Consider the following 24,276-nt stretch of genomic DNA (forward strand, 5'->3'; position numbering starts at 1 on the left):
GTATTGATTCATTACTTTTAAAACAGGAAGCTGCAAACAAAACTAGTTGAAATTTTTTAATCATTTACATTCTGCACTGTTGGATCTTACGAGGTTCTTAGTAGAGCTTCAAAATGCAAAAATAAGAAATGGAAGAGAGACAAAAAAACTGGGAATAAGAAATTTATTCAACAACCACTGAACTGAAATAGGCTGAGGATGTTATTACATTTTGTGAACAAAATCCTGTGCTCAACATGGTTTGTATTTTTCAGGCTCTGCAGTATCCATACTTCTATGTGGGTCAGGCACTCTGTGACCCACTCAAGTATTCAAAGCAGCACAAAGTCCAGGCAACGATGGTCAAAGACACTGTGGAGGCAAACGCTTTGTCTTTGTGTAAGACAAGCAAGTCGGAGCCGAGAAAGACCCAAACGGAGTCACAAACCTGTAGCCAGTCTCTCCATCAGCCCCATCAGCCCCTTCAGCCTATCCAACTGTCCCAGCAGGTGGACACACAACAACAAACATGTCCCAGCATGCTGTCGGAGGAACAGCATGAACCACTCAGTTTGGTTAAAAATAAGCAACTGATGGCGGTATGTATCACTAAATGCGTACTCACACTCGGCCAATCGTACCGTGCTAAAGCCTCAAGCACATCTAAAGCATGGCATCTGACATTATTGGAACACACATGCATGCATGCACGAAAGAACACCATTAAAAATAACATACATAGACTCAATCAAATCTAAAAGTCAAACCCACAGCCTGGGCTATATTTGTGACTCTATGACATCATTTAAAAAATAATTTCTAAGTAATTAACAACAGCTGCCACCTTATACAAAATACATCATTAGAACGACTTGAGATATGACTGGATAGAATCCACAAAGTCAGGGAAATTGCAGTAACACAGCATGATAAATGTTAATGGGAGAAGCGAATGGATAGGCCAGTAGGCACCAGGGGCCTACGTCCGGCGTTGTGAGTACAGTTGAATGGCAACATGATTTTAAAGAACTAATTCCCCCCTTTCCTAAAAAATGAAAGACAACAAAAGAAGCAGCCACCGGGACAGAGAACAGTGTTACCAGAGTGAGGGCTGGACGAAGACGATGGGGCCAAATGTCTATCAAGTCCGTCGACAGTTGGGACACTTCTGATGATGCAGACGTTGGAGTTTCCATTTCCAAAAAACCAACAATGAATTCTCTGAGGGACGGAAACTTTGATGTGCCCAGCAGTTGGTATGTACTATTTGATTCACTGTTATATTTTAGTATCTCTTGAAGACTTAAAAGAAAAATGGACTGCTGATTAGTTTTCCAGCGTCCAGGACACCCACGCCATTAAAACCAACAAGCAGCAATGGATTGGACAGAGGTGACTCCATACCACTGTCACCTAAGCAACACTATCTGCGGCAGTCCAGATATCTACCAGGTGAGAAATCATCTCAACAACAACTCAGCACTCGAATGATGACAAGCGATATAGAAAATGGATGGATGGACATTGTAAAGTTTTCTATTAGCAAAACAACAGAGCAAAATAGTGCATTCTCTCTTGATGCTTTTTTCAGGCATTGACCCAAAAAGCGGCTCCTCAACGGGCAACCAAGCAGTCAGCAGAAGCCTGTGGCAGCTCTTGGGTTTAGCTCACGAACAGGAAGTGGAGCTGCCTCTTATTAAAGGTCAGTCTGAGAACTGTTCACTCTCAAAAAAAACAATTATGGATAACTATTATGCTCTTGAGGACAAGGTAAAAGGAAGCAAGTCTTTAAGTGTGCACATATAACATTTTAAAATTATTTGTGGCTAAATACCTTATGTTCTTTCCAGATTCCTTCATGTCCAAGACAAATATTTCACCTTGTGAGAAGTCAGAAACAAGAGATACTAAACAGATGACACAGATCGGAGGCCCCTGTGCTGGTATGCCACATCAACACACGTCAATACTTATTATTACTTATTATAAGTCAACATAATGTCTCCTGGCATTAAATGTCTAAAAAGTGTCCTGTTCATACCTTCAACTGCTCCAACAGACTTTCCATCAACTTGTTTAGTTGATCTGTCTTCTTCCGCTGATCTTAAGATTGACTCAAAAATCAAACTGTCCAAGAGCGGGATCTTCTCTAATAAAGGTAAATACAATATACAAGGGATATACTCGGGATGTAATGTTACATGTATTTGTAATCAGATTTTTCAGTACGTAGCCTTGGTTTCAGTATAGAGACATACCAATTTTCCACACGGTACACACTCAGTGAGGCACAGGAAGTGTACCTCGTGTTAAGCATTTGCTCAGTAAACAAATACAGCGACTCATCATGCCTAGTGGTACTGCTAAAGAGAAAACCGTTACCGTTGCACTTGTCTGCATCATTGCACTTTCCTAAAAAGAAATGGCGGAAACCAGGGGTGTCCAAAGTGCTTTAAGGGGGCATTTTCAGCCCACGGTTTTAGTTTTTATTGTCCCTCGTCATACTGTAAAAATGATAATGATAAATGAGATATAGGCATATATTAGGAATTTCACTAGTTAGTGTAGTGGTACATGTTGCTGAGCAGGTTCAACATTGGAACTGTCCAGTGCCGGTTCCAAGCCCGGGAAAATGAGAGGTTTGTGTCAGGAAGGGGATCTGACATCAGGCCAGATTTGAAAAGGACTGCCTATGTTTTAGGGTGGCTCCACCCAGAGTGCATATCTGTAACAAAAATGCATAGTCATAGACTTAGAGGGGGCGAGAAGAATTGGATCACTTGAAGCTTTCCCACCATACGCACATGGATAAATAGTGTACATTTTTTAGTTTTAAATAATCCAAGCTGTTACAATAATCAACCTTTCCTGATCTCCAGAGATCCAGAAAGACCATGATGACTTCAGATCTCCTCAAGTCCCATGTACAAGTACAAGCTTCTCAGGAATGAATACATTCTCCAGAAACACTACCATCCCACCAGTACATGGACGAGTAGACTGGACTGCTAAATATGGAGGCAATCGATAGACACATGTCTTGACCATTTGTGGTCATTCTCATTGTCACGCAAATTGAGCCTCTGTCGATGGACATGGTCTATGTAAGCGCTGCTCCTGTATGGATCCAAAGTCCTGATCTGAACCAGCCACTGTGACAGCTGAGTAACAAGACTTTTTTCATGGAGTGGTGATGCATTACAGCGTATTGGGTACCATATAAGTACATGTATAGTGGTTACACATTTTTTAAAATGCGGAAGTTAACTTCAAATGTCTCACTAGATACTAATGCAGTGGCTCCAAAAACCTTTAGTCCAATATCCCTTCAGACATCTCACAATGTGTACTTGAGGGTGCAAATGTTGACTGTGTAGTGCTTTCTTAATTCCATCAATCATTGATCTTGGAGATCAATAAAGTATCTATGATTAATGGCGTTGCAGACTTACTGCAGATATAGAATTACTTTCCCTCACAATGAGCTATTCCTCAACTGCCATTATTTTACGTTACTCCCTCTCATTCCCTTCAGTGTTTCAAAATCCTGAGTAAGGAAAGTCGCTATTGACTGCCCTAGAAGTCATGAGAAGCCACTCAATTAAGTAATGGCCTAATTTGCATAATTGGTTCATTTCCTGTGTGGATATGAATCATCAAGTGGATGTACGGTACATCTCACATTTGCCGACTTCTCAAATTTCGAATCAACATTTGAATTCAAAGTGACTGTTATAACACATTGTTTACTTCCAGGCCCAACAACTCCCCGTTTCTCTTTAATTACCATTGTTTGCTAAGGATGAAGGAAGTTAACAAGATAATGGGTCAGTAAGAGTTGAGGTTGCTAACGTGTTGGCAGAAAATTGCATGACATGCTTTCAACCTTGATGAAACTCTACAATAAAGGACCAAGATGGTGTTACATAGGAATGTAGTGATTATATTCCATATATTCCAGTCTGAGGGACAATATGTACTTTCAAATCAGTCTCCAAATACACCTCAAACAGTCGCTAGATTTGGTAATGGTCGCTTTATTTTAAAAAGTCACCATGGGGCTTTTGAATACTTGCAAAACTCGATAAGTTGGCAACTCTGCTCCCCTACCACCACGTAGCCAAGATAGTGACTAATGAGGGTGATGAGCGTTAAATCACTCCACACTCAATATTTTGGCCATTTTGTGTGAGTGTGAACACATTAAAGTGTAAGTACACTTCAGCAGACTACACTACTGTAGACTACTGTAACGGCCTCACTAAACGAGCTGTAAAACAGCTACAGTACATCCAAAATGCTGCTGCTCGAGTCCTGACTAGAACTAGGAAATATGACCATCGTAGTCCAATACTCTGCACTCTGTCTCTGCACTGGCTTCCTGTCAACTTTAAAACAGATCTGCTTGTGTACAAGTCACCTCATGGTCTTGTGCCAATTTACATTTTACACGGCGAGGCTGCGTTTTGGTTTTATGCTGCCAGAATTTTGTCTTCCAGAAATTTAATTGCTCCCTTTGATAAAAAGACAAAAAACAAAAAAAGACAAACAAAAAGACTCTTCCCAGTAAAAAATATAGCTTGATTGCTGCTGTCCTCATTGCTCAGTAGTCAATTTAAACTAAAGTAAACATCTAAACATCTAAGTAAATATCTAATCACATATCATGGTTAACAAAAATGAAAATCGGGAATTAATAGCTTGATGTAATGACCTCTGCATCATCACAGTGAATGTTTTTTTGGAGTGTAAATATTCTGTCCTTCCAGAAAGTCTTCCACCAGTTTGTTGAATTCTTCAGCAAATCTCAGATGAAGATTGTGTTTTCCCTCTGGCATCAGATGTAATCTAAATTTAGGACATAACAATTAGCACATTTGGCATAATTCTTATATTACACATGGGAAAAAAAGAAAAATTGGTGCCTGATTTTGGACCAGATTCTTGGTACATTGACTGTGATCAAGTTTTTAGGTTTTTTCCTCAAGCAGCTCCTGTTTTGTTGCCACATTACTAGTTTGAAATTGTTTTACTAATCAAACAGGCAATAATAACAACTTGTTGACCACTTGTGCTTGTATGAATAAATGAGATCACTAATGAAAGCTGATGAAGAAAAACATTTACAGAATTTTTTTTGAATCAGTGACTATAATTTACCTAAAAAAACATCTCACATCCAAATTCACTAAATACATAAGTTTGACTAATAAGTTCGCCCCCTTACAAATATATGAACAGTGCAGAATAATATGGTGGGTTTATTGTTAGCACAGAGAGATAGAATGTAAAACAATGCAGAAAGAAAATTAAGGTGATAAATGAATTTGTGAAAGTATTTAATCCCCTACCGACAAATAAGCATTCTGACCCCACAGATGGCTAAAAGACACACCTTTACCCTAACCCAGTACTTCACAAATAGTGGGGCAGGCCAATTTGACTCCTGAACACGCTTGCATGCTTCACTGCTCTCCATTTTGGTGCATTTGGCTGGTTTCAGTATTGAGTTCAGTCTGTACAGTACAGATGAATAGCAGATATATAGGTGTGAAAACATCTCTGTCCCCCAGTGGGGGCATGACAGAAAATGACCACAACTCGCCTAACCCAAAGCCTTCCAGTCAAAAAAGCACATATTAACCCTGCCCAATGTAACATGGGCACACACAGTTGTGTTGTTAGCTAATGATAGTAACTTACCAAAGTTGAGTTAACGTCAGCTATTACTGAATGTACTATATGTACTGTATAATATACGTCAGCTTTCATAAAATTGTTGTCTTTGCACCAGATCATCTATTAATTTATCTATTTATGTTTATCATTTTTCATCTGCTCTCTATTGTGTGAGGAGGAGTGATCACATTCATTAAATGACTAGCATGAGGACCAAGCTTGTGAAATGTAACTGTCTCTTACAATAAACGTACCATAACAATTCTGGGCTGTTGATATATTTGTACAGGGGTAAACTTGGAAAAGTCCTCAGGGGATGAAATAATCATCCCCCCCACTGTATTTTGTATCGTCTCACCGTGATCCCTGGATATGTTTGAGAAGGAAGTACGGGTGGAAGCTGGGGACCATGGGATCTTTTTCTCCATGAATGATGAGAGTCGGACAGCTGATCAGGGGCAGAAGTTCAATGCAGATGTTCCCTAAAGAGAGGAATTTAAAAACATGTGGCATTTATGGTATAAAAAAGTTGAATTACAGTACAGATACACACAACAATTTTCTTAAGACATTTATATTTCTAGCTTTAGAAATATAAATATTAGTGAAGGAATATAATGTAATAGGCTCCAGCATACCCACGACATTAGTGAGGATAAGCGGCATAGAAGACGGATGGATGGATGGATGGATGGAATCTACTGTATAAATTATCTGAATTGTACCCAGAAATACCAAATCTACGAGATAAGGTCAACTACCATTTGTCTGAGTGTGGCCGGGACGATATCTGGGAGGAGCAAATGCTTTTGTGAGCTTGAAGTTGCACCTTTTGCCTCAATCAATCACACTGCTAAATGGAAAAGTGACAACGGCTTGGCGAGTGTTAAGATAAAAGAATATGCTGAGTAGGGTGACCGTGGTCCTTCCAGGATAACCCTGATGATCTTGCTTGCACTCACTCATTCACAAATCCTTACCTTGTGGTCTTTCAGCAAACTGGGCAAACCTATCCACCCAGGCCACCCATGTTTTAGCAAAGGCTTCTGCTCCATACATCTCCTCCATCGGCTGCCTCATCCTTGTGCTCCATTTGGACACATCACGGATTGCTTGGCGATCAAATGAAGGCGCATGCAAGACAATGTGACAAAACATGCTGGTTGATAGATGAATCAAAACGAGTTGAAGAGTAAAATGTACAGTGAACTCACCATTGTACATGCCAAGGTCTTGTTTAGATACAAAAGCATTGGCTCCCCATATGACCATCTTGTTGATTAATGTGGGGTTCATAGCAGCAGCAATTAAGGCCGTGATTCCGCCATCACTCCACCCCAGCAGAGAGAACTTTTCAAACCCCAATGTCTAAAATAGAAACACAGTGCATTAGTGAACTATACTGAAGCAAAACATATTATCAGTTTACCTCCAGTACTTTAATTAGATTTGTTTACATGCTCTGTCTCTCACCTTCATCAAATCCACTGCATCCTTTGCATCCCTTTCGAAGAAGTCAGGTGGGAAGTCTCTGTTTGGAGGTCGTGATCGTCCATAACCACGAGGATCCCAGCCCACGATAGTAAACAGCTCCTTGTTCAAAGACTTTAACTGGGGTTGAAAATCTGTCTTAGTGCTTCCTGGTGTAAACAAAAAAATATATATTATGAATATGAGACAGACCCTATTCACATTATTCCAAAATCTAGGAGTATTGACTCTCCCTTAGTATGTACTGTAGATGTATGATGTATGTTGTCTGTACCCAAAGCACCGGGAAGCAACAGCACTGCATGTTTCCCTGTGCCTGTCTTCTCGTAGTAAAGATCCACTCCGTTAACATTCTGCCTGCCAGATGTCAGTGAGGAGCTGCAAAAAATAGATGTTACTTTGTAAAAGATGCTAAAGGCAATCCAGTGTTGGGCAATATACTCTGTATGGTCGTCCCTCGCAAGATTGGGGTTTGAATATCGCTCCCTCGTCCCTATCGCTGTAGTTGAATCTAAAGCGAGTCAAAAATATTGAAGGACAAGTTCTGTGTAATGCAATTATATAGCATTACCTTAACACTGCATGCAGTAAGCCATGGTATGTCCGACATGACAGTGGAAAAATATCTCCTCCCATTACGTGTGGAAGTGGTGTGTTTTACTTTGTCTCCACTCCATTTGAAATTAGTTTTTGTTCCTCACTCCATTTGAAACCCTTTGTGAAGTTGAAAAGAGACAAATCAAATTGTAGGCTAACTACATGCTATGTTTACATTAGGGTTCGGTGATCATTTTTATATTTTGGTATAAATTCTTCCAATGATAAGAAAATTACTTATACCGGTATAAATGATAGAATTTCATACTCCTTTTCCAATTTAGCTAGCGGTAACAAGTGTGAGTAGGTAAACGACTTAAACGAGACAAGCACCCGTTAGTTCCAATTCAACAAAGGACTCGCGAATTTTGAACGACTCGTTCATGACCTGCACATCTCTCGAGAACGTGCAGCGACAAGTTTCTCCTCGATTAGCAACCGATTCCACGACGTAAACACAATATTTCAACAGACATAGTTTGTAATGGAAAATCAACACGTTACCAGGAGGACTGCATCGCTGTCGCCGTTTTCCGAATATTAAATAGACGGCTTCCACGTAAGAGCAACGCCATTCGTGCTGTCCTCTGCTCTGCTAAATGCTAGTTGAAGTATTAAAGGAAGTCTCCAGCCAAACAGCAGGATTGCACTGTGGACCTTCGACGTTAACATTTAAAGTGAAAGTACACAAAACAAGTTGGCAACTTGGCACGCACACAATGTGCAGGTAAAAAACGACAGGCTGAATTTTAAAGCTATTTTGGGAATTTTGAAACATGCGTTTTACTCATAATCATAATAGCGAAAACATTTGTTTACTGTCCATCCAACACTGACCTAGTATAGTTACATTCACCAAGTATCCCTTTATTTGTGTCCTAAAATAGGCTTCAAAATATCCTCATTGTACTGTAAGTATAATGTAGATATTGGACCCAGGGTTGGCAGAGGTAATGAAGTTAGGCTATTATGGGGATGTTTTCATATATTCTCTGAGTCTACCTTTGTTTTCTCTTGCCTGACACACTGAACCACACACCGGGTGGAAGATGTAGGAGCATTTACTGGAAATATGCATGCATTTCATTTGCTTATATCTATGAAGAATTGAAACAATCTAAGAAAACATAAAATCTATGAGCAATTCTAATGAAATGCAAATCTGTCCATCTATATTCTGCCAATACATAATCAATGCAGAAGTGAAAATTCTTCAGCAAGATTAAAAAAGATTCACCGTGGCGACTCCGTAATCAGGAAAAAGCCAAAAGAAACAAACAAAAAAAGCACACTTGCAATGTGAAACAACGTTAGGTGATTAATTATACTGAGATGCTATACAAGCTGTATAACTTTAACATGGTAGCTGCTCAAAGTAAGAATGTGGAGATGAGTGACAAAATCATAGTAGAGAATAGTGACAAGGACCTTTGACCCAAGTTCTCTCAAAGCTGGCTCTTGCTTTGACTTCCAGGCCAATTGAAAGTCTCCCACCATCGTGCTGACAGGGAGCTGACATGAACTTCTGACATGAACTTTGACCTTACCAGACATCCTATGATTGTACTACTATTGTACACCGACTAAATGAAATTAAAAAAGGATGTTGGAAAAAATATTGACAACTTACAAAAGCGCTGAAGAACAGACTTACAGAACTATTACTGTGCCCATATACTGTATTGCAGACAGGCTCCAGCTTATACTTAATTTCCAAACGCAGACACAAATCCTCTTTCACACACATTTTATCACACTTTTCGTAGTCTGGCAACTTCAACCACACACACCCTGCAAATAGCTGTCTTCGGCTATGCCTGCAGGTAACTAGCAGCTTGTAACACAAATTTTAGTTTGGAGCCGAGAGATGGCTCTTATCTAAAAAAAACACTGGTTCGTTGAGACAAGGTACCACTGTATAAATGATAATAAAAATACCTGCAGTGCACCAGCACATTCTCTAGATTTTGCAGTTTCTACAGCCGAGCACAGCAAGTGGCATTTGAGACCTGACGTACTCTAGTGATAACTGAACCCACAGTGACGCAAATAATGCAAATAATTTTGGTCTTGTTGCGAGAGCCATCTGCCAGTGCTATGAAGCTAAACTTACAATTCAAAAGCCCTCTTGGGGCGCAACATTAACTGCAAAACCACTGCATTTTCTCAAGACCCGGTGCGGGCCAAGGGTCAAACAGGATGTGTGCAAGTTAATCGCGCATCAAAAATAATAATGGTGTTAAAGGGAACTTTGATAGTCCTATTAACACAGAGATGCCCAAGCGGAGAATCAAACTCCCGATCTCCTGACTGCGTGGCCTACATGCTAACCACTGGCGGCAGTACTGAATAACTCCGATGATGAAGACAAAGCCGTTAAAGGGCATCTGTGTCAATTAATTTAACCTAGTTTGTACCTCCTAGTTATATTCGCCTCTAATTTCTGGTCCGTGGCCATCTTTGGAATGTGCTTGTCATCAGTCACTTGATCCCCTAAAGGTCTAAATATAAACATCCAAGTAGCAGTTTTGCCGTTTAGGTCACATTACCTCATCCCAAATCATCAGAGGGGCGTGAGCTGCAGACACGTCGAAAGATTTATGATCCCACGGGTCATGTTAAGAAGTCGTCATTGGGGCCGTGAACGTGACAAGACGTGACATTGGTCACCAGACGGTCGACGGGACTTGGCTAAAGTGATGCTGTATTTGCAAGTTTGAAAAGATTTTGATTGTTAACTTGAATTGTTTTTCCAATCCCTTAGGCAGACATGGGTAATGGCATCAATAAGGTCAGTTACAGTTCCCTGTTTTGTTTTTCTGACAGCTCCTGTTTGCACCATTCAATTTATTTTTCTATCTTCCAGGTTCTTCCAGATCTGTATCTTGGAAATATCAAAGGTACGTCATCTATCTTTTCTCTATGTATCTATTAACCTGTTCAAACCGGGGGGTACTGAGTTGTGTCTGTGTTGCTATGGTAATTACGCACTATCAATACACACATAACGAATACACACGTAACAAAGACAAAAGTTAACTTAATTGATTTTAAGAAAACCAAAGATAATTCAAACCACAAGTCAGTAAATTGAGCAAATGTTGAAAAACTCCTCCCTCCTTGAATGGAAGAGGGTTCAGGGTTTTAGGTGGTATAATGAGAATACTGCAAAACCTGAGAACAAGACACATCTGTCCAAGGCTTGGCTTCCTTTTAAAGAGTAAAATTTGATTAAAAGATGTACGTTTCTTGCTTTAGGACAAGCTGGGAGACGTTTTAGAAACATTGGTTTTCCGGTTTTTCTTTCGATTCAAAATGAGCAAAACCTGTTGACCGTAAGGCCGTGTTTTCTCAGGAGACATGTTGGGAGGGTGTTCGTTGTTGGGCAAAAATAACTATAATTAGGTATGACCCTACTAGGGGTCAATTATGGTAATTTAGAAGAGAGGAATACATATTTTGTGGTCTCCCTTGAATCTACAGATGCCCGTGACAAGGATCTGCTGACGCAGCACAATATCACCCACATCCTGTCCATCCACGATACAGCTGCACCTGTCTTAGAGGTAAATTGTCTCTCGACTTAGTTGCCAGTGCGCCCCACTCATAGTAACAAATGCAGCCAGTGCATAGCCACTGTCCGAGACCACTTCTCCCACACTGTCTGTGTTGCCTCAATCCTCTCTCTTCAGTAGACAGTAGCTCATGTGCTATATCTCAATGTGACACATAAAATGTGAGTTTAGCAAGATAGGCACTGTTTGAACCGTGAAATCAAATGAACTGCCAATCAAAATAGAACGGTGACCTAAAACACTGAAGCAAATTGGCAAAAAAAAAACTTGAAAAATCCTCTCGAATGGAAGCTAACTGTGTTAGCTTAATTTAGCAGAGGATGCTGTGTGTGTGACTCAATCTGAATGAGTTTTTATACCGTGTTGTTTTACTTGAATGCAAAAAAAACTTTTTTCAATGCCTGCTGACGTTGTGCAAGTTCTGAGTGGAAAAAAGACGAGAGGCACGTTTATTCTTGCACCCAGCATATAACACACTTCCGGTCTTCACATCACGTCTAATTGTGTAAACAAAATAAGGGTACTATACAACAAATAAATAAAATATTTAAAAAATTAGTCAGAAATCCCTACAAAATGGAAATGCTAACAGCTATCCAGACGTACTTTGTAGTATGGTCATGATTTTATATGAGCCATTGGAAGTATTGAAATAATATTGTTGGTTTCCCTCTTCTTTAGATCTCTGTGGTACAATAATGACTCACATTTGCTTTAGCAGTGTCACCCTAAATGAGCATATGAGGTGGTTAATTTGCATAAGTAACTGACTGACTTCTGGGAAAATAGTGTTGTGCCTATTTAAGATGTCAGTTTACTGGGCAGTATGGAGATTCAAATGCAGATGGAGTGTCAAACTGACTGTTTTTGGTTTATAATCTATTAATAGCATTACTTATCTGTAGTCACAGCGATGATAAAATTGATACAAAAGTAATTATTTACAGTGGTTTGCAATGCTTGACCAAAAGAGACAAGTAGTGTACAAATGTGTGTAAAAGTAATACATCAAATCTGTGTGAACTTAGTGTGTCCCAGAGGGCTTCGGGGGCTTTCTGAGCGACCTCATTAAGCCATTGAGGGACAAGCTAGTTTCTGGGCCACACGTGTGTACACGCTCGCTGCCAGGTGCAAAAAATACACATTCAAGCACATATCATGATCATTACCTACTACACCCGTGTTGAGTAGCAGGGTCAAAGTGGCAAGGTTTCAGGAGCTGTCCTTTCCTCTGCCTTAACGGGAATGTTAGTGACTCTAGGCAGATTATCTGGCAGGTCACTGTTGTCCCATTTTATTTTGTTGATCTGAAAATACAGTATTTACTATATCTAAACTGCTTTTTTCCTCTGCAGGGCATAACATATCTTTGTATATCTGCAGCTGATCACAAGAAGCAAAATCTGTAAGTACAATATACGCTAAGTCCATGTAGACCCGTGGTTCTCAACTGGTTCGGCTGCAGAGCACACCACCACCCCTCAATGACAAGTGGTGACCTAAATTGCAGGAATTTTTCAACTCAAACTTCTCATATATCTTATATTTTAAGAGCTGCAGTACTGAGACACTGTCATGTTCGTGGCATGCTCTTCTCTATCAGATATATGCAACAGTGTGTCGGACAGCCCGCATGTAAAGTCTCCACTCAATGTCCTTCCTCTCCCACACAAACTTGACAGTGGTGGAGCAAGCAAATTGCATCGACAAGAATGTGAGATGCATTCACAGTCATTAGGTCATTAAATTATTTGTTCATTTTTTGGCAAGGCCCGCAATCCACTGATAACGGCCCCGCAACCCACTTTTAGGTCCTGAACAATGAGTTGAGAACCACTGATGTAGCCCATGTATATGAGAAAAATGTCATTTTCAGGCATAATGGGCCTCTGAAGCCCATTAAGAGATCAATTTGCTATATTTCATGTTTCAAAATAACACATAACAGTGATTACGGAATTACACGATACGCTACTACACTACACTATATACACTATAATATGATATAATAATTATGTACATTTTTATTTGATAGTTTTATTTATTGGAGAATTACTGAAAATGAATCAGTCCTTATACAGTCATGGAAAACTTGATTAGCCAAGCCTTGTTTCTTCAATTCCTTTTAAATGTAATGGTTAGTACCACTACAAGTATGTTACCTGAAACATGAACATGACAATATGGAATGCCTAAAAGCACTCTTGTTTGTAGTACAATGCCATAGCTATTGATGTAAGAACAAATGTACCTTTTGTTGTACCGGGCATTAAAGTGAACAAATAAACTAAATATTCTATATTCTATTCTATAATATAATCTAATATTCTTTCTATGACTGTATAAAACATAGAATAAAATGACTTGTTTTCTTGAGAAATATTATAATGCAATTGCTACTCATTTATTTAATGTATTTAAAGTCGGTCAATGTCATGATTTTGCTAGGATCCAGTACTTCAAAGACAGCATCGTGTTCATTCATAAATCCAGGGCGAAAGGAGAGGGCTGCCTTGTCCACTGGTAAGCAAAGCAAAGACCGTTAGAATTTTTGAGCAAAAATGATTAATCTTTGTCGGCTTACATTATATGACCGCTCTTTTGTTTCAGTGTGGCAGGGGTGTCTCGTAGTGTGACACTGGTGGTGGCCTACATCATGACCGTGACCGGTCGGGGTTGGGTAGAGTCCCTAGCAGCAGTGAGGGCAGCACGGCCATGTGCAGGACCCAACCTGGGCTTCTTACGTCAGCTGGAGGAGTTTGAGAACACAGAACTGAAACAAGTAAGAAGAACTTTGCCAGGAAAACAGGGATTGACACTAACTGATCATTGGGGAAGCCATATGCTGGGATAGTCACATGCCATGACAACAATTCCATAAGGTTTTGTATATGTCACTCTGGGACTTAACAGCATGTCGTTAGTTAATGCTGATGGTCTGTCTTCAATTCATTGGCTGTTGATCTGTTAAGACATTTGCTCCCATTTTCTTCTTTATTTCATTCTCACTTCTTTTTACTCTGCCCGTCTAGTATCAGAACTGGTGGAAGACACATTATGGGAAACAGTCACTCCATGATGAAGAGGAAGTTGGAAAACTCTTAATGCACAGATCTGAAGGCAACGGCAGTGCCTTCCCAACCATCATTACAAAAACTCTGGCCACGAGTGGCTCGTGAAAGTCACAAAGTCCTCCACTGCCACTCTTTTGGACTCTCATTATTACCACTACACATCGGTGTATGCCGTCTTGGGAACAGAGTAATTGGACCACAACAAAGTATTGAATAAGATGTTGTCCAAGCTTGCATGTCAATTCATGGGAGTTATACGAGTCCATCAACTAAAGACTACTGGCAATCTTTTGACCCTTCCCTAAACAATAGCACTCCTGATAACCTTAAAGGGGACCTATTATGCTCATTTTTGTCGCTTTTTATTGAGTTGTGGACTTTGAATTAAATTGTGCAGGGTTGGTCAAGTGATGTTTTTTTTAATACAACTTGTTAAGCATGTTAAAAAACAAACCCTGACAACGATCAGACTATACTACACTTGAGATCATTGCTATTGGTGTGTGGATCACACCAATAGATCCCCCGCCAAGTAACTAGTCTGTGCTTAGGTCGGCATATTTTGTAGAGCCGAAACTTAATTTATATTTTGTCATATCGTAAAGGCATTGCAATAAAATGTGGGGAATTCTTTTCCACACCGTCAGTCCCATGACAAGACATCTTCTTGGTCCTAACTGTCAAAACAACACGCAAGGGCAGTCAAGCATAAAACCACGGGAAGAAAAAAAAGTTTTGTATTTATATGTGTGTGTGTGTGTATAATTTTCTTTTTAATATATAAGGTGTGGAGAGTCAATGTGAATTTTGAAGCACCCCCCCCCTCCCCAAGTTGCCTTCACAAAATATGAGCATTTTTCATTGATGGAAATTGATGATGGATTTTATACATTTGTGCAAAATATAAATACACATTTTTGTATTTACTTGGAATTGTTTCATCATTGATTTGGTTTTTATAAAACAGAAGTGGAAAATCAATAAACTGAAACATATTTTAATGCTTTTCATGCATTAAAAAACATTTTAAAGCATTTTAATTTAATTTATTTTACTCTGTTGTAACATAGGGTGTCCCATATTATTTATTTGTTATCGTGTCACTGTGATATTTTAGTATGTTGTTTCGTATTAATTCACAAAATATAATAAGAACTATTGAACTGTATGCTATGTTAAACTGTATGTTAAAATGATCTTAGCACGGGTTTACCTGCCATTTTCTATATCTATTATTATCTATAAGTTATCTTTAAATTGGAATAAACTTCACCTTTGACTTTCTGTCTTTGTGTTCACATTGGTGTTACAAATGTTAAGGTGTTATTTCAAAGAATTGTAGGTGTGGGGGAGGCAGACGCTGGTAGGGTTTTCCCGGCTCACTAAGGTGCAGCAAGACTAGCGTTGTCGGCTTCGAGACAACAGCATAAGCAGGTGCGTCCTCAGCATCCCCTGACCACGCCTACTTCCGATTTGACCACGCCCCCTGCTGCGCGTGCCAAAAGATTTAAGCAGTGTGATGATGACAGCCTGTTCACACCGACTGTTGTCAACTTTTACAGAGTTGGACAGGTAAGGCACCTTATTGTGTAAAACGTGCAAATTCTAGCTACTTAGAAGAGGTACTGTAACTAATCATTAACTTGGATAGACATTTTATTGGCTATAGCTGCAACGTTGGCGGTGAAAGTGCCGTCTATTTGGACAGATATGAACCCTGACGTTGACTACGGAGCTTCCGGGAGCAGCGGGAACGGAAAGTTGCGACAGTGGCTGATTGAACAGGTGGATTGTGGGAAATATGCCGGGTTGGTGTGGGAGAATGATGAGAAAACCATCTTCAGGATACCATGGAAACACGCCGGCAAACAGGACTACAACCGTGATGAGGACGCCGCGCTTTTCAAGGTAGGACGAAACGTGAAATCAAACATCCGCCGAGTGTGAGGAACATATTCATATAGTCCCTTTCACAACTTCATGTATAACCATGAACAGGTTAAAAACAACCCATGTGGAATAAGATGTTGTGGATATATTCCCCCAAACAGCTTTTTGTTATAGTTACAACACACATAGTTATTACCACTTTTTACTGTTGTCTCGTGTAATTGTATTTTGCTGGCCAATAAAAAACTATTGCAAGTGGCCCCTGGCCCCTGCTTCAGATAGAGTACAAAAATGTGATTTCTCCCAGCCAATGAGTTATGATTGACTATAATTATATATATACTACACTATACACATATTAAAACATGCTACAAAATCTTTGGAGATTCAAAATGTGGACATTGTAAGCACAGTAGTGAATTTGTAACTTCATAACCATTTTCAAATTATTGGAAATCTTCAAGTTTAAAATGAAGAAAATCTTAGAACATTGCTGGTTGAATCATGTTTGGTGTAAAGGTTCTAAAGGTGGTGTCCCTGTAGGCCTGGGCCTTGTTTAAAGGGAAGTATCGTGAGGGAATCGATAAGCCGGACCCGCCGACCTGGAAGACACGTCTCCGCTGTGCGCTCAACAAGAGCAATGACTTTGAGGAGCTTGTGGAGCGCAGCCAGCTGGACATCTCAGACCCTTACAAAGTATACCACATCATTCCAGAGGGTGCCAAGAAAAGTTAGTTACATGTCATATTATCCAAACTGGGGTTATGTTGTAACAACATTCATCAGTATTCTTTAGAATGTAAGTCAGAGGTGTCCAATTTGTGGCCCAACGCTAATTTTTTTTGGTCTTTGGCATACTGATTAATATGGTTAGATTTTACAATAAATTTGTTTTATCACCATAACAAAGCTAAGATGACAATGTTTCGTGAAGAGAGTGTAGCATTTGTTGACCTACATTAGTTTTAGCATCTTTAATGCACAAAATGTATCAAAGTGGTTCCCTGCTACCCTTTTTTGTATACGCACCTCATTGAAGACATTTGGACACCCCTAAGTTAAAATGATGTTTAGTAAAATGTCAATGACATCTCATAAAAATTTAGCCAAAAACCACCAGTTAACTGCCAGATCTAACTGTACTGACTGTCATTTAAAACAAACATAATGTGTTACTCTGACTAACTTTCAGGAGCCAGAGAAGAGGACAGTCCTTTGAGTCCCAAGAGCTATCCAGTGCACCATGCTTACCCTGCCCTGCAGACTCAGGTGATTCTCTCCACAAAGAAACAGTGGATAAGAAAGCCCATGCTGGTAATTTATGCATGACTTCCATTTAAGCAACAACAAGGTCCCAGTTATGGTTGTAAATCTATTTATGGTAGATGATTCAATACGCATATAGCTAAAGGGTTTACAATAAGATTCAAAAAAACATATGTAGTCGTCCCTCGTTTATCACGGTCAATCGGCTCCAGTCCCGACCGCGGTAAGTGAATTTCCACTAAGTAGGATTTAATATTGAATTATAGAATATGTTTGTACTTAGAACATAGACTTTCTAAATACTGTTTTTAACATTATTAGAGCCATTTAGTCATGAAATAACACCCCTATAGTCACCTTTACACTCCTAGTATTGTATATTGTATATACCTGCAGTATATAAACCACATTGCACAAGCTGCGGGACTGGTACAGGGACATGAGGGATGTCCACTGCTACTGTGCTAGGTAGTTAGCGTCTCCAATTTACTAAACATAAGTGTTTCAAATGGAGTGGGAAAGAACAAAGTAAAACTTACCACACATACGGCATGGGAGGAGAACATTTTTACTCTATTATGTCGGACATGCCATGGCTGACTCCATGCAGTATTAAAGGGGACCTACTATGCTTTTTCCACTTCTGTGACCTATAAATGTTGTTAGAATGTAGTATTCTCGTGTTAAACGATGCCAAAGTTTCAGATAATGAGGTTTTCTCATATGTAAGTGAGCCCTCACAAGGGTTGCGGGGGGTGCTGGAGCCTATCCCAGCTGTCTTCAGGCGAGAGGCGGGGTACACCCTGGACTGGTTGCCAGCCAATCACAGGCCACATATAGACAAACAACCATTCACACTCACATTCATACCTATGGACAATTTGGAGTCGCCAATTAACCTAGCATGTTTTTCGAATGTGGGAGGAAACCGGAGTCCACGGAGAAAACCCACGGATGCACGGAGAGAACATGCAAACTCCACACAGAGTGGGATTGAACTCGGATCTCCTAGCTATGAGGTCTGCGCGCTAACCACTCGAACGCTGTGCAATACTCAATAGCTCAATAAAAAGGGTAAAAAAAATTGCATAATAGTCCCAAAAAAACAAGGTCTATAAAGCCATGGACTGTGTCTCACATCAAATACTTCAGTCAGTCCACTTCATTATACAGTATATCTGTGTACATTGTGTACTTAGTTCCTGAGTATGCAAATTTTGACAGTGTAGTGTCATTACTGTTGTTGTGCACTCATCAGAAATATAATATAATATATACCCTCTCGCCCGAAGACAGCTGGGATAGGCTCCAGCACCCCCACGACCCTTGTGAGGATAAGTGGTAGAAAATGAATGAATGAATGAATAATATATACCCTCTTCTTTTTTGTTCACAACTTTCCACAACCAAGAGTTTCTCCTCATCTGCCATTATTTCAATTTAGTCTCTCCCTTTCCCCCACGTAGCCAATATGGGAAACATTTAGGGTGGTAAGTGGCTATCATGTGCATTAATCATTTTAGAGATGATGAACTGTTTTTTTGTGTCTTTCTCTAAAGATGCCACAGTACATTCCTCCTCCAGAATGCAGCTGGAGAGACTTCAGTCAGGAGCAGACCTCCTTGTCAGAACTGCCTTTTACACAGTGCCCTTGTCCCCCCAGAAGCCTGCAATGGCAGGTCCCTCCCATGGATAATGGTACGGTGCTCAAGCACAATGACACTGGACACACATTACATCTTCTGAGCACAGGTCTGACACCCTATGTATGTGCAGGATACCAATTTCGAGCCTCAATTTATTCCTATGGTCCAGCTGACGGCCAGCCTTCGCCATTTAGCCTGGATGCCAGCATCAGATCAGCAGAAGCACTCCCAGGTAAACCATAGCCAGTATTATAATTATCTGTTACAATGTTGTGTTCTTGTGTTAAACGATGCCAAAGCGTCAGATAATGAGGTTTGCACATTTGCAATTGAGCCCTGGAAGACGTTTTGGATGGCTCTGCATGCTCGGTTTTACAGAGTTCTACTGACGTCAATGCAGTCCAGAATTGTTTATATGTGCTGCAGATTGCCTTCACTCAGTAAACGCGGACCTATCTGGAAGTCTTTGGGAGAATTTGGGAGAGTGAGGATCGGGGGTGGAGTAAATTAAACAGACTATCTGGGTCAGAAGCAGGAAGTCCATGGAAACACCAGAGGTTCAGAATCTGGAAGATCTAGAAAGCTTTCTGTTTGGGTTATCGTGTGCAGCTGCTCTATGAGTCCACAACTCTATACAAAGCACTGAAAAAGAGCACAATAGGTCCCGTTATTCTGTTCCAGAAGGTCAGACTCTAACTACCTCTAACCAAATAAATGTCTAAATAAAAGCAGAACAGATGAATGACAGAAGAGAGAAAACATTTACTAACACCTACCTTTATTGTCATGTTCTCCATCCAGATGCACGCCTCCATATCAGTGTGTATTTCCGGGACACTCTGGTGAAGGAAGTGACTACCTCCAGCCCAGAAGGGTGTCACATAACTCCAGGCTCCCCAGAGGATAAGCACTATGTGTCGGCAGGAGGCCATGATGTGGTGCCCCTGCCAGTGGAAACCCTCTTAGCGCAGAGGAGAGCGGATGAGCGTGCCCCAAGTCCTTTGTCCTCCTTGGAGAGAGGTGTGCTGTGTTGGATGGCCCCAGATGGACTGTACGCTCGGCGGCTGTGTGAGAGCAGAGTGTACTGGCAGGCGGGGTCGACGCCCTATGGAGACAAGCCTAAAAAGCTTGAGAGAGAGGTCACCTGTAAACTCCTTCACACACAGGATTACCTCACAGGTATGGCCAATTGATACATACTTTTACATACATATTTTGCAATAAAAATAACATGGCTGGCTATAATGCCAGGGGTAAAGTCCAGATCGGCTAGTAAAGTCCAGATTGGTTTTCGGATCTTTAATGCACAAAGTGTGTATAGTAGCAAAATAATGTATCCAGCCATGTGACGATTAAATTAATTCAATTAAAAACATGTTCCAACTGTAACCCGAAACTCGCTAAATACTTCTGGTGAGTCAGCAGGGCGCTTTTTAGTATTCGACTTTAATTTAGTTTCTGTGAAAATGCCATTTAAAAGTCATTTTAGATACCAAGACATCATGTGATCAAAACCTGAGGCAAAGTCCCCCAAAGCTAGTATCAACAGCTGTGGCAGACAACTTTGCAAGCTGTGTTGTATGATGCATCATGTGATTTCTACACACCGTCTTAAGGGTCCCCACCCACATGCTCTGACAGCCTTGTAGACTTCAGTCTAACTGAGTTGTCACCAGGACTTTCCTTCTGAGTCACCCCAAAGGTCACACCACAAACCAACGTTACCAACACTACTTGGCTTTTACAAGAGGTAATTATTGTTTCTCTTTTCTAACTAACTATCAGAAATCCAGACGTACGGGCTACATGGTCGACCACCAAGTCGTTTCCAGGTTCTGCTGAGTTTCGGAGAGGAGTGTTTTGACCCCCACAGACAGAGAGCAGCCCTCACTGTTGAGGTGACTCACAGACACTTCATTATAATTCTACATTCTACAGACAAAATAAAATATGTCGGTCGTGGTTGCACAGAAATGAAGAAAATATACAATAATCCCTCTTTGTCTAATGATTACAAGTTCCTTCTGTAGTTTTTCAATAGAGGATAGGGATTGGTTATTTTCTTTCATCTTACATTTCCAACAATCCACACTCAGAAAGACCAACAGTGATGCTCCTCTCACAGGTGGAGCCCCTGTTTGCCAGGCAGCTCTTCTTCTACTCCCAGCAAACCACTGGACATTTCTACCACAGCTATGAGCAGACAGGACTCACAGAACACTTCAGCTTCTCTGAGGACCTCCACAGGGCCATCACACAGCATCACAGCCTGCAAGAGTGACCTGAGCACCTTCACAGAAGACCAGGCAAGGATTTGTATTTTATGACAATATTCTCAGGACACAATTCAAGATGGGTGACTTGAACTCTCACCACGATACAGATTGTACTGTTTTTTTTTTTTTTAAGAAATGCAGTGAAACCTTGTCTTGTTTACAATTAGAAACTGACCATAATATACCTCAAGAGCCATGCAATAACAAAATTGATCATCATGCATGAAGTCATGTGAGATTTCTCACAAAATCTGAGGATATACATAAAGGATTAACCTCTTAAGTGTAGTTAACGTTTTCATTGGCTTTATTTTGACTGTGTGTATTTTTTGTGAGGCTACCAGTTATTGGAAGGAAACAAGGAAAAGTATGATAATGATGATGATCATATCGCAAACTATTTATGATAGCTGCCACAGAAGACACAATCAGTACAACTCCAAATAAGACTAGAAATAATCCATAGTGTGTGGTTTTCTCTGGGTACTCTGGCTTTCTCAAACATCCCCAAAATCCTTATTAGGTTGATTGGAGGGTGTCATTTGTTCATACTGTAGGTGTAAATGTGTGAATGGTTGTTTATATACAGACACGATGTGTGCCCCCCAAATGACTGGCAAGTGTCCAGAGTCTACCATAGCTCTCGCTTGAAGTCGGCTGGTGGATTGATAGATAATATCCACTAAACCAATCTAACTTTGTCACACGGTGGATTAGTGTTTGGCATGTAAGCCACACAGTCATGAGATCTGGAAAATCTGGGTTCAAATCTATGTTAGACAGCTCTGTGTGGAGTTTGTATGTTTTCCCCGCGTGCACGTGGGTTTTATACGATACTTCGGTTTCCTCCCACATTCCAAAACCATGCTAGGCTAATTGGTGACTCCAAATTGTCCATAGGTATGAATGTGAGTGTGAATGGTTGTTTGTCTATATGTGCCCTGTGTTTGGCTGGCGACCAGTCCAGGGTGTACCCCGCCTCCTACCCAAAGTCAGGTGGGATAGAGTCTAGCATACCCCAGCGAGACTAGTCGGGATTAAGCGGCATAGAAAATTGATGCATATTTGTATGCAAACTGAAAGTAATATTAAAAAAATATCCTATTCAAATGTGTCTGAATGTATGAAACCATTTTGCAATTATTTGCTTATTATGGCCAACTGTCCTTTGTATGAATGTACAATATATAGAGTATGTATGTATGTAGAGGCTTTGTGCATGCATGTATTGCTAGTTTGGAAGTTCACCTCATTTAGTACTACATATTTGTATATATTTGCCACTGAAATGTAATGGTCAGCAAGTCAGGCTGCAGTAATAAATTGACAATCTGGTATACATTTTTAAGTAAAAGTAAAACAAAATAAAAAAAAAAATATTGATGTGAAGACCATCATTAAGGACAAAGATCGTATTGTCGTCTACCCGGATCTTGTAAGAATATCAAGGATGTGTTTGAACAAACAGGCCACCCCAAAACAATATCAGAAACCCAACCTCTCTGCACCAAACTCTTTAACACTGCCGGGTGACTACAGTATCCTTGAGCATCTTAAAGGATGTGCCTGTCTGAAAGCAACAGTAATAAGTAAGCAGTTTAGTGGTCTTATGATATGGAATGGTTTGTAGTGCTTTGGCTGAAAGACGAGGATCAATGTTTCTCCTGCTACTTCCTCCTCCTAATAAGCTACAGGAATAAATGGTAAAGATTTTTTTTAACTACTTTTTGATTGAATTCTTATATTTAAACATACTCCATTTAAAGTTTTTTAAATACAGGTTACTCTTGCACTAACAGTCTGCTTCCTTTGCATCCACACTATAGCCAGAACAGACGTGTGCAGTCTTTTCTGTTTACTGCTTGATGTAACAGAACTGATGGACCCCACCCCACACACACCCTTTGTTCACTCTGTGGGTAGTTGTGCTGGGCGTGAAAAGATGACATGTCAGACGGTACGGAGGAAGTGGTAAGCACAGATGAATGGCTGCACCCGCTGGTTTGAAGGGAGGCAAACACGCACACCAACTGTCTGCAAAAATGTACCATTGTGTTCCATTCAAGAGTAACAACTGGATATTTACCGTAAATAGCTGTAATATCTGGATATTTATTGTACCTGGCTATAATAGCTGGCTTCATAATTGTTTCCAGATAGCCGTGGTGGAACTATATTGTTTTACCTGCAGGAACTACAATAGTGGTAAGAAATATACTTTGGTGTTTAGTACATAGACTCCAACTAGCAGTTGTATGGTTTGCTGAGAAGTAAAATGTAGTAGAAGAATTGTTGTAGTCACTGCAAAAGACACAGCAGGGACTGTAAATACTCTGTATTGGGCCTGGTGGGTCAATGGTGTAAAAATGCATAACCTTGGTAATTATTGATGAAATGAGACAAAGAAAGACAATATCAGAAGCCAAAAACTTACCACTTCCACACGAAATAAGATGAATTAGAAATATTCAAACCGCAAGGGAAACTGAGGGATACAACTGTATCCCATTGGAAAGCTTGCCAGGAGTAGAATATAGAGGAAAACATTATTTTATGAATACAATTACATGCGTCAATCACTGTTTAAAAAAAAAATAAATGTGGTTTGCATGGTACTGGGTTAGAGCATTTGCTTTGTTACATTTTTATGGACAATTGAAAATCAAAGTGACAATGTTGATTTGCAGGAAGACAAGAAAAAAGTAGGTTTTATCTTTTCACAGGCTGGACACAGGATGGTTGGAAGCAGGTGAGCTGCAGCTGCATGCTGCTCTTAAACTTATTCAACAGCTCTTCCAGTAAC

General features: G+C 40.2%; 5 protein-coding genes across 14 annotated transcripts in view; 3 read left to right on the top strand and 2 right to left on the bottom strand.

Moving 5' to 3' along the window:
• LOC131129124 (serine/threonine-protein kinase MAK-like) overlaps nucleotides 1–5,912 on the top strand; it is a 9,926-nt gene extending 4,014 nt beyond the window's left edge. For all 3 annotated transcript variants that reach the window (XM_058072302.1, XM_058072301.1, XM_058072303.1), the window contains 7 exons: nucleotides 255–578; nucleotides 1,039–1,235; nucleotides 1,310–1,431; nucleotides 1,571–1,681; nucleotides 1,830–1,922; nucleotides 2,039–2,137; nucleotides 2,859–5,912. In XM_058072302.1, the coding sequence (XP_057928285.1) occupies nucleotides 255–578; nucleotides 1,039–1,235; nucleotides 1,310–1,431; nucleotides 1,571–1,681; nucleotides 1,830–1,922; nucleotides 2,039–2,137; nucleotides 2,859–3,010 (1,098 nt within the window). In that variant the 3' untranslated portion in view covers nucleotides 3,011–5,912. The remainder of the gene's footprint in view (nucleotides 1–254; nucleotides 579–1,038; nucleotides 1,236–1,309; nucleotides 1,432–1,570; nucleotides 1,682–1,829; nucleotides 1,923–2,038; nucleotides 2,138–2,858) is intronic.
• On the bottom strand, nucleotides 219–8,419 carry bphl (biphenyl hydrolase like). Its single transcript, XM_058072309.1, has 7 exons — nucleotides 8,251–8,419; nucleotides 7,424–7,527; nucleotides 7,132–7,298; nucleotides 6,873–7,026; nucleotides 6,639–6,770; nucleotides 6,017–6,140; nucleotides 219–4,827 (listed from the first exon to the last, which is right to left on the bottom strand). Exons 1-7 carry the CDS (start codon nucleotides 8,319–8,321, stop codon nucleotides 4,704–4,706), a joined length of 876 nt encoding a protein of 291 aa, XP_057928292.1. The 5' UTR covers nucleotides 8,322–8,419; the 3' UTR covers nucleotides 219–4,703.
• Nucleotides 8,112–15,396, top strand: LOC131129129 (dual specificity protein phosphatase 22-B-like). Of its 2 annotated transcripts, none has more exons than XM_058072311.1 (8): nucleotides 8,112–8,473; nucleotides 10,511–10,537; nucleotides 10,613–10,646; nucleotides 11,230–11,312; nucleotides 12,677–12,726; nucleotides 13,770–13,844; nucleotides 13,932–14,103; nucleotides 14,354–15,396. In XM_058072311.1, exons 2-8 carry the CDS (start codon nucleotides 10,517–10,519, stop codon nucleotides 14,498–14,500), a joined length of 582 nt encoding a protein of 193 aa, XP_057928294.1. In that variant the 5' UTR covers nucleotides 8,112–8,473; nucleotides 10,511–10,516; the 3' UTR covers nucleotides 14,501–15,396. The 2 variants fall into 2 exon arrangements, with proteins under 2 accessions (XP_057928294.1, XP_057928293.1); XM_058072310.1 differs by having other exon boundaries at nucleotides 8,112–8,305.
• A 503-nt stretch (nucleotides 15,397–15,899) lies between these two features.
• Nucleotides 15,900–23,171, top strand: LOC131129126 (interferon regulatory factor 4-like). 5 transcript variants are annotated; one of them, XR_009129761.1, is made up of 10 exons: nucleotides 15,900–15,967; nucleotides 16,065–16,303; nucleotides 16,829–17,015; nucleotides 17,478–17,554; nucleotides 19,111–19,249; nucleotides 19,328–19,429; nucleotides 19,999–20,376; nucleotides 20,814–20,899; nucleotides 20,983–21,095; nucleotides 21,323–21,338. XR_009129761.1 is itself a non-coding variant. In XM_058072305.1 (9 exons), the coding sequence occupies exons 2-9, from the start codon at nucleotides 16,106–16,108 to the stop codon at nucleotides 21,476–21,478; spliced, it is 1,350 nt and encodes a 449-aa protein (XP_057928288.1). In that variant the 5' UTR covers nucleotides 15,900–15,967; nucleotides 16,065–16,105; the 3' UTR covers nucleotides 21,479–23,171. The 5 variants fall into 5 exon arrangements, 4 of the variants coding, with proteins under 4 accessions (XP_057928288.1, XP_057928291.1, XP_057928290.1 ...); XM_058072305.1 differs by lacking the exon at nucleotides 20,814–20,899 and having other exon boundaries at nucleotides 21,323–23,171; XM_058072307.1 differs by lacking the exon at nucleotides 20,814–20,899 and having other exon boundaries at nucleotides 15,907–15,967; nucleotides 16,104–16,303; nucleotides 21,323–23,171.
• exoc2 (exocyst complex component 2) overlaps nucleotides 19,974–24,276 on the bottom strand; it is a 49,111-nt gene continuing 44,808 nt past the window's right edge. For all 3 annotated transcript variants that reach the window (XM_058072298.1, XM_058072299.1, XM_058072297.1), the window contains one exon: nucleotides 19,974–24,276. In XM_058072298.1, the coding sequence (XP_057928281.1) occupies nucleotides 24,183–24,276 (94 nt within the window). In that variant the 3' untranslated portion in view covers nucleotides 19,974–24,182.

Source organism: Doryrhamphus excisus, chromosome 5 (assembly GCF_030265055.1).
Source record: "Doryrhamphus excisus isolate RoL2022-K1 chromosome 5, RoL_Dexc_1.0, whole genome shotgun sequence".
Classification (NCBI taxonomy): Eukaryota; Metazoa; Chordata; class Actinopteri; order Syngnathiformes; family Syngnathidae; genus Doryrhamphus; species Doryrhamphus excisus.

What these genes read in the sequence shown, in the direction of transcription:
- bphl (XM_058072309.1), bottom strand. Translation starts at nt 8,321, where the DNA reads ATGGCGTTGCTCTTACGTGGAAGCCGTCTATTTAATATTCGGAAAACG. An exon ending in AGACCTTGGCATGTACAATG is followed by an intron (nt 6,771 to 6,872) that starts GTGAGTTCACTG and finishes TTGATCGCCAAG; the next exon opens with CAATCCGTGATGTGTCCAAA. An exon ending in GTTTGCTGAAAGACCACAAG is followed by an intron (nt 6,141 to 6,638) that starts GTAAGGATTTGT and finishes TCCTCTCTTTAG; the next exon opens with GGAACATCTGCATTGAACTT.
- LOC131129126 (XM_058072305.1), top strand. Translation starts at nt 16,106, where the DNA reads ATGAACCCTGACGTTGACTACGGAGCTTCCGGGAGCAGCGGGAACGGA. An exon ending in CACACAGGATTACCTCACAG is followed by an intron (nt 20,377 to 20,982) that starts GTATGGCCAATT and finishes ACTAACTATCAG; the next exon opens with AAATCCAGACGTACGGGCTA. An exon ending in GAGCAGCCCTCACTGTTGAG is followed by an intron (nt 21,096 to 21,322) that starts GTGACTCACAGA and finishes CTCCTCTCACAG; the next exon opens with GTGGAGCCCCTGTTTGCCAG.
- LOC131129129 (XM_058072311.1), top strand. Translation starts at nt 10,517, where the DNA reads ATGGGTAATGGCATCAATAAG. An exon ending in CAGCTGCACCTGTCTTAGAG is followed by an intron (nt 11,313 to 12,676) that starts GTAAATTGTCTC and finishes TTTCCTCTGCAG; the next exon opens with GGCATAACATATCTTTGTAT. An exon ending in GATCACAAGAAGCAAAATCT is followed by an intron (nt 12,727 to 13,769) that starts GTAAGTACAATA and finishes TGATTTTGCTAG; the next exon opens with GATCCAGTACTTCAAAGACA.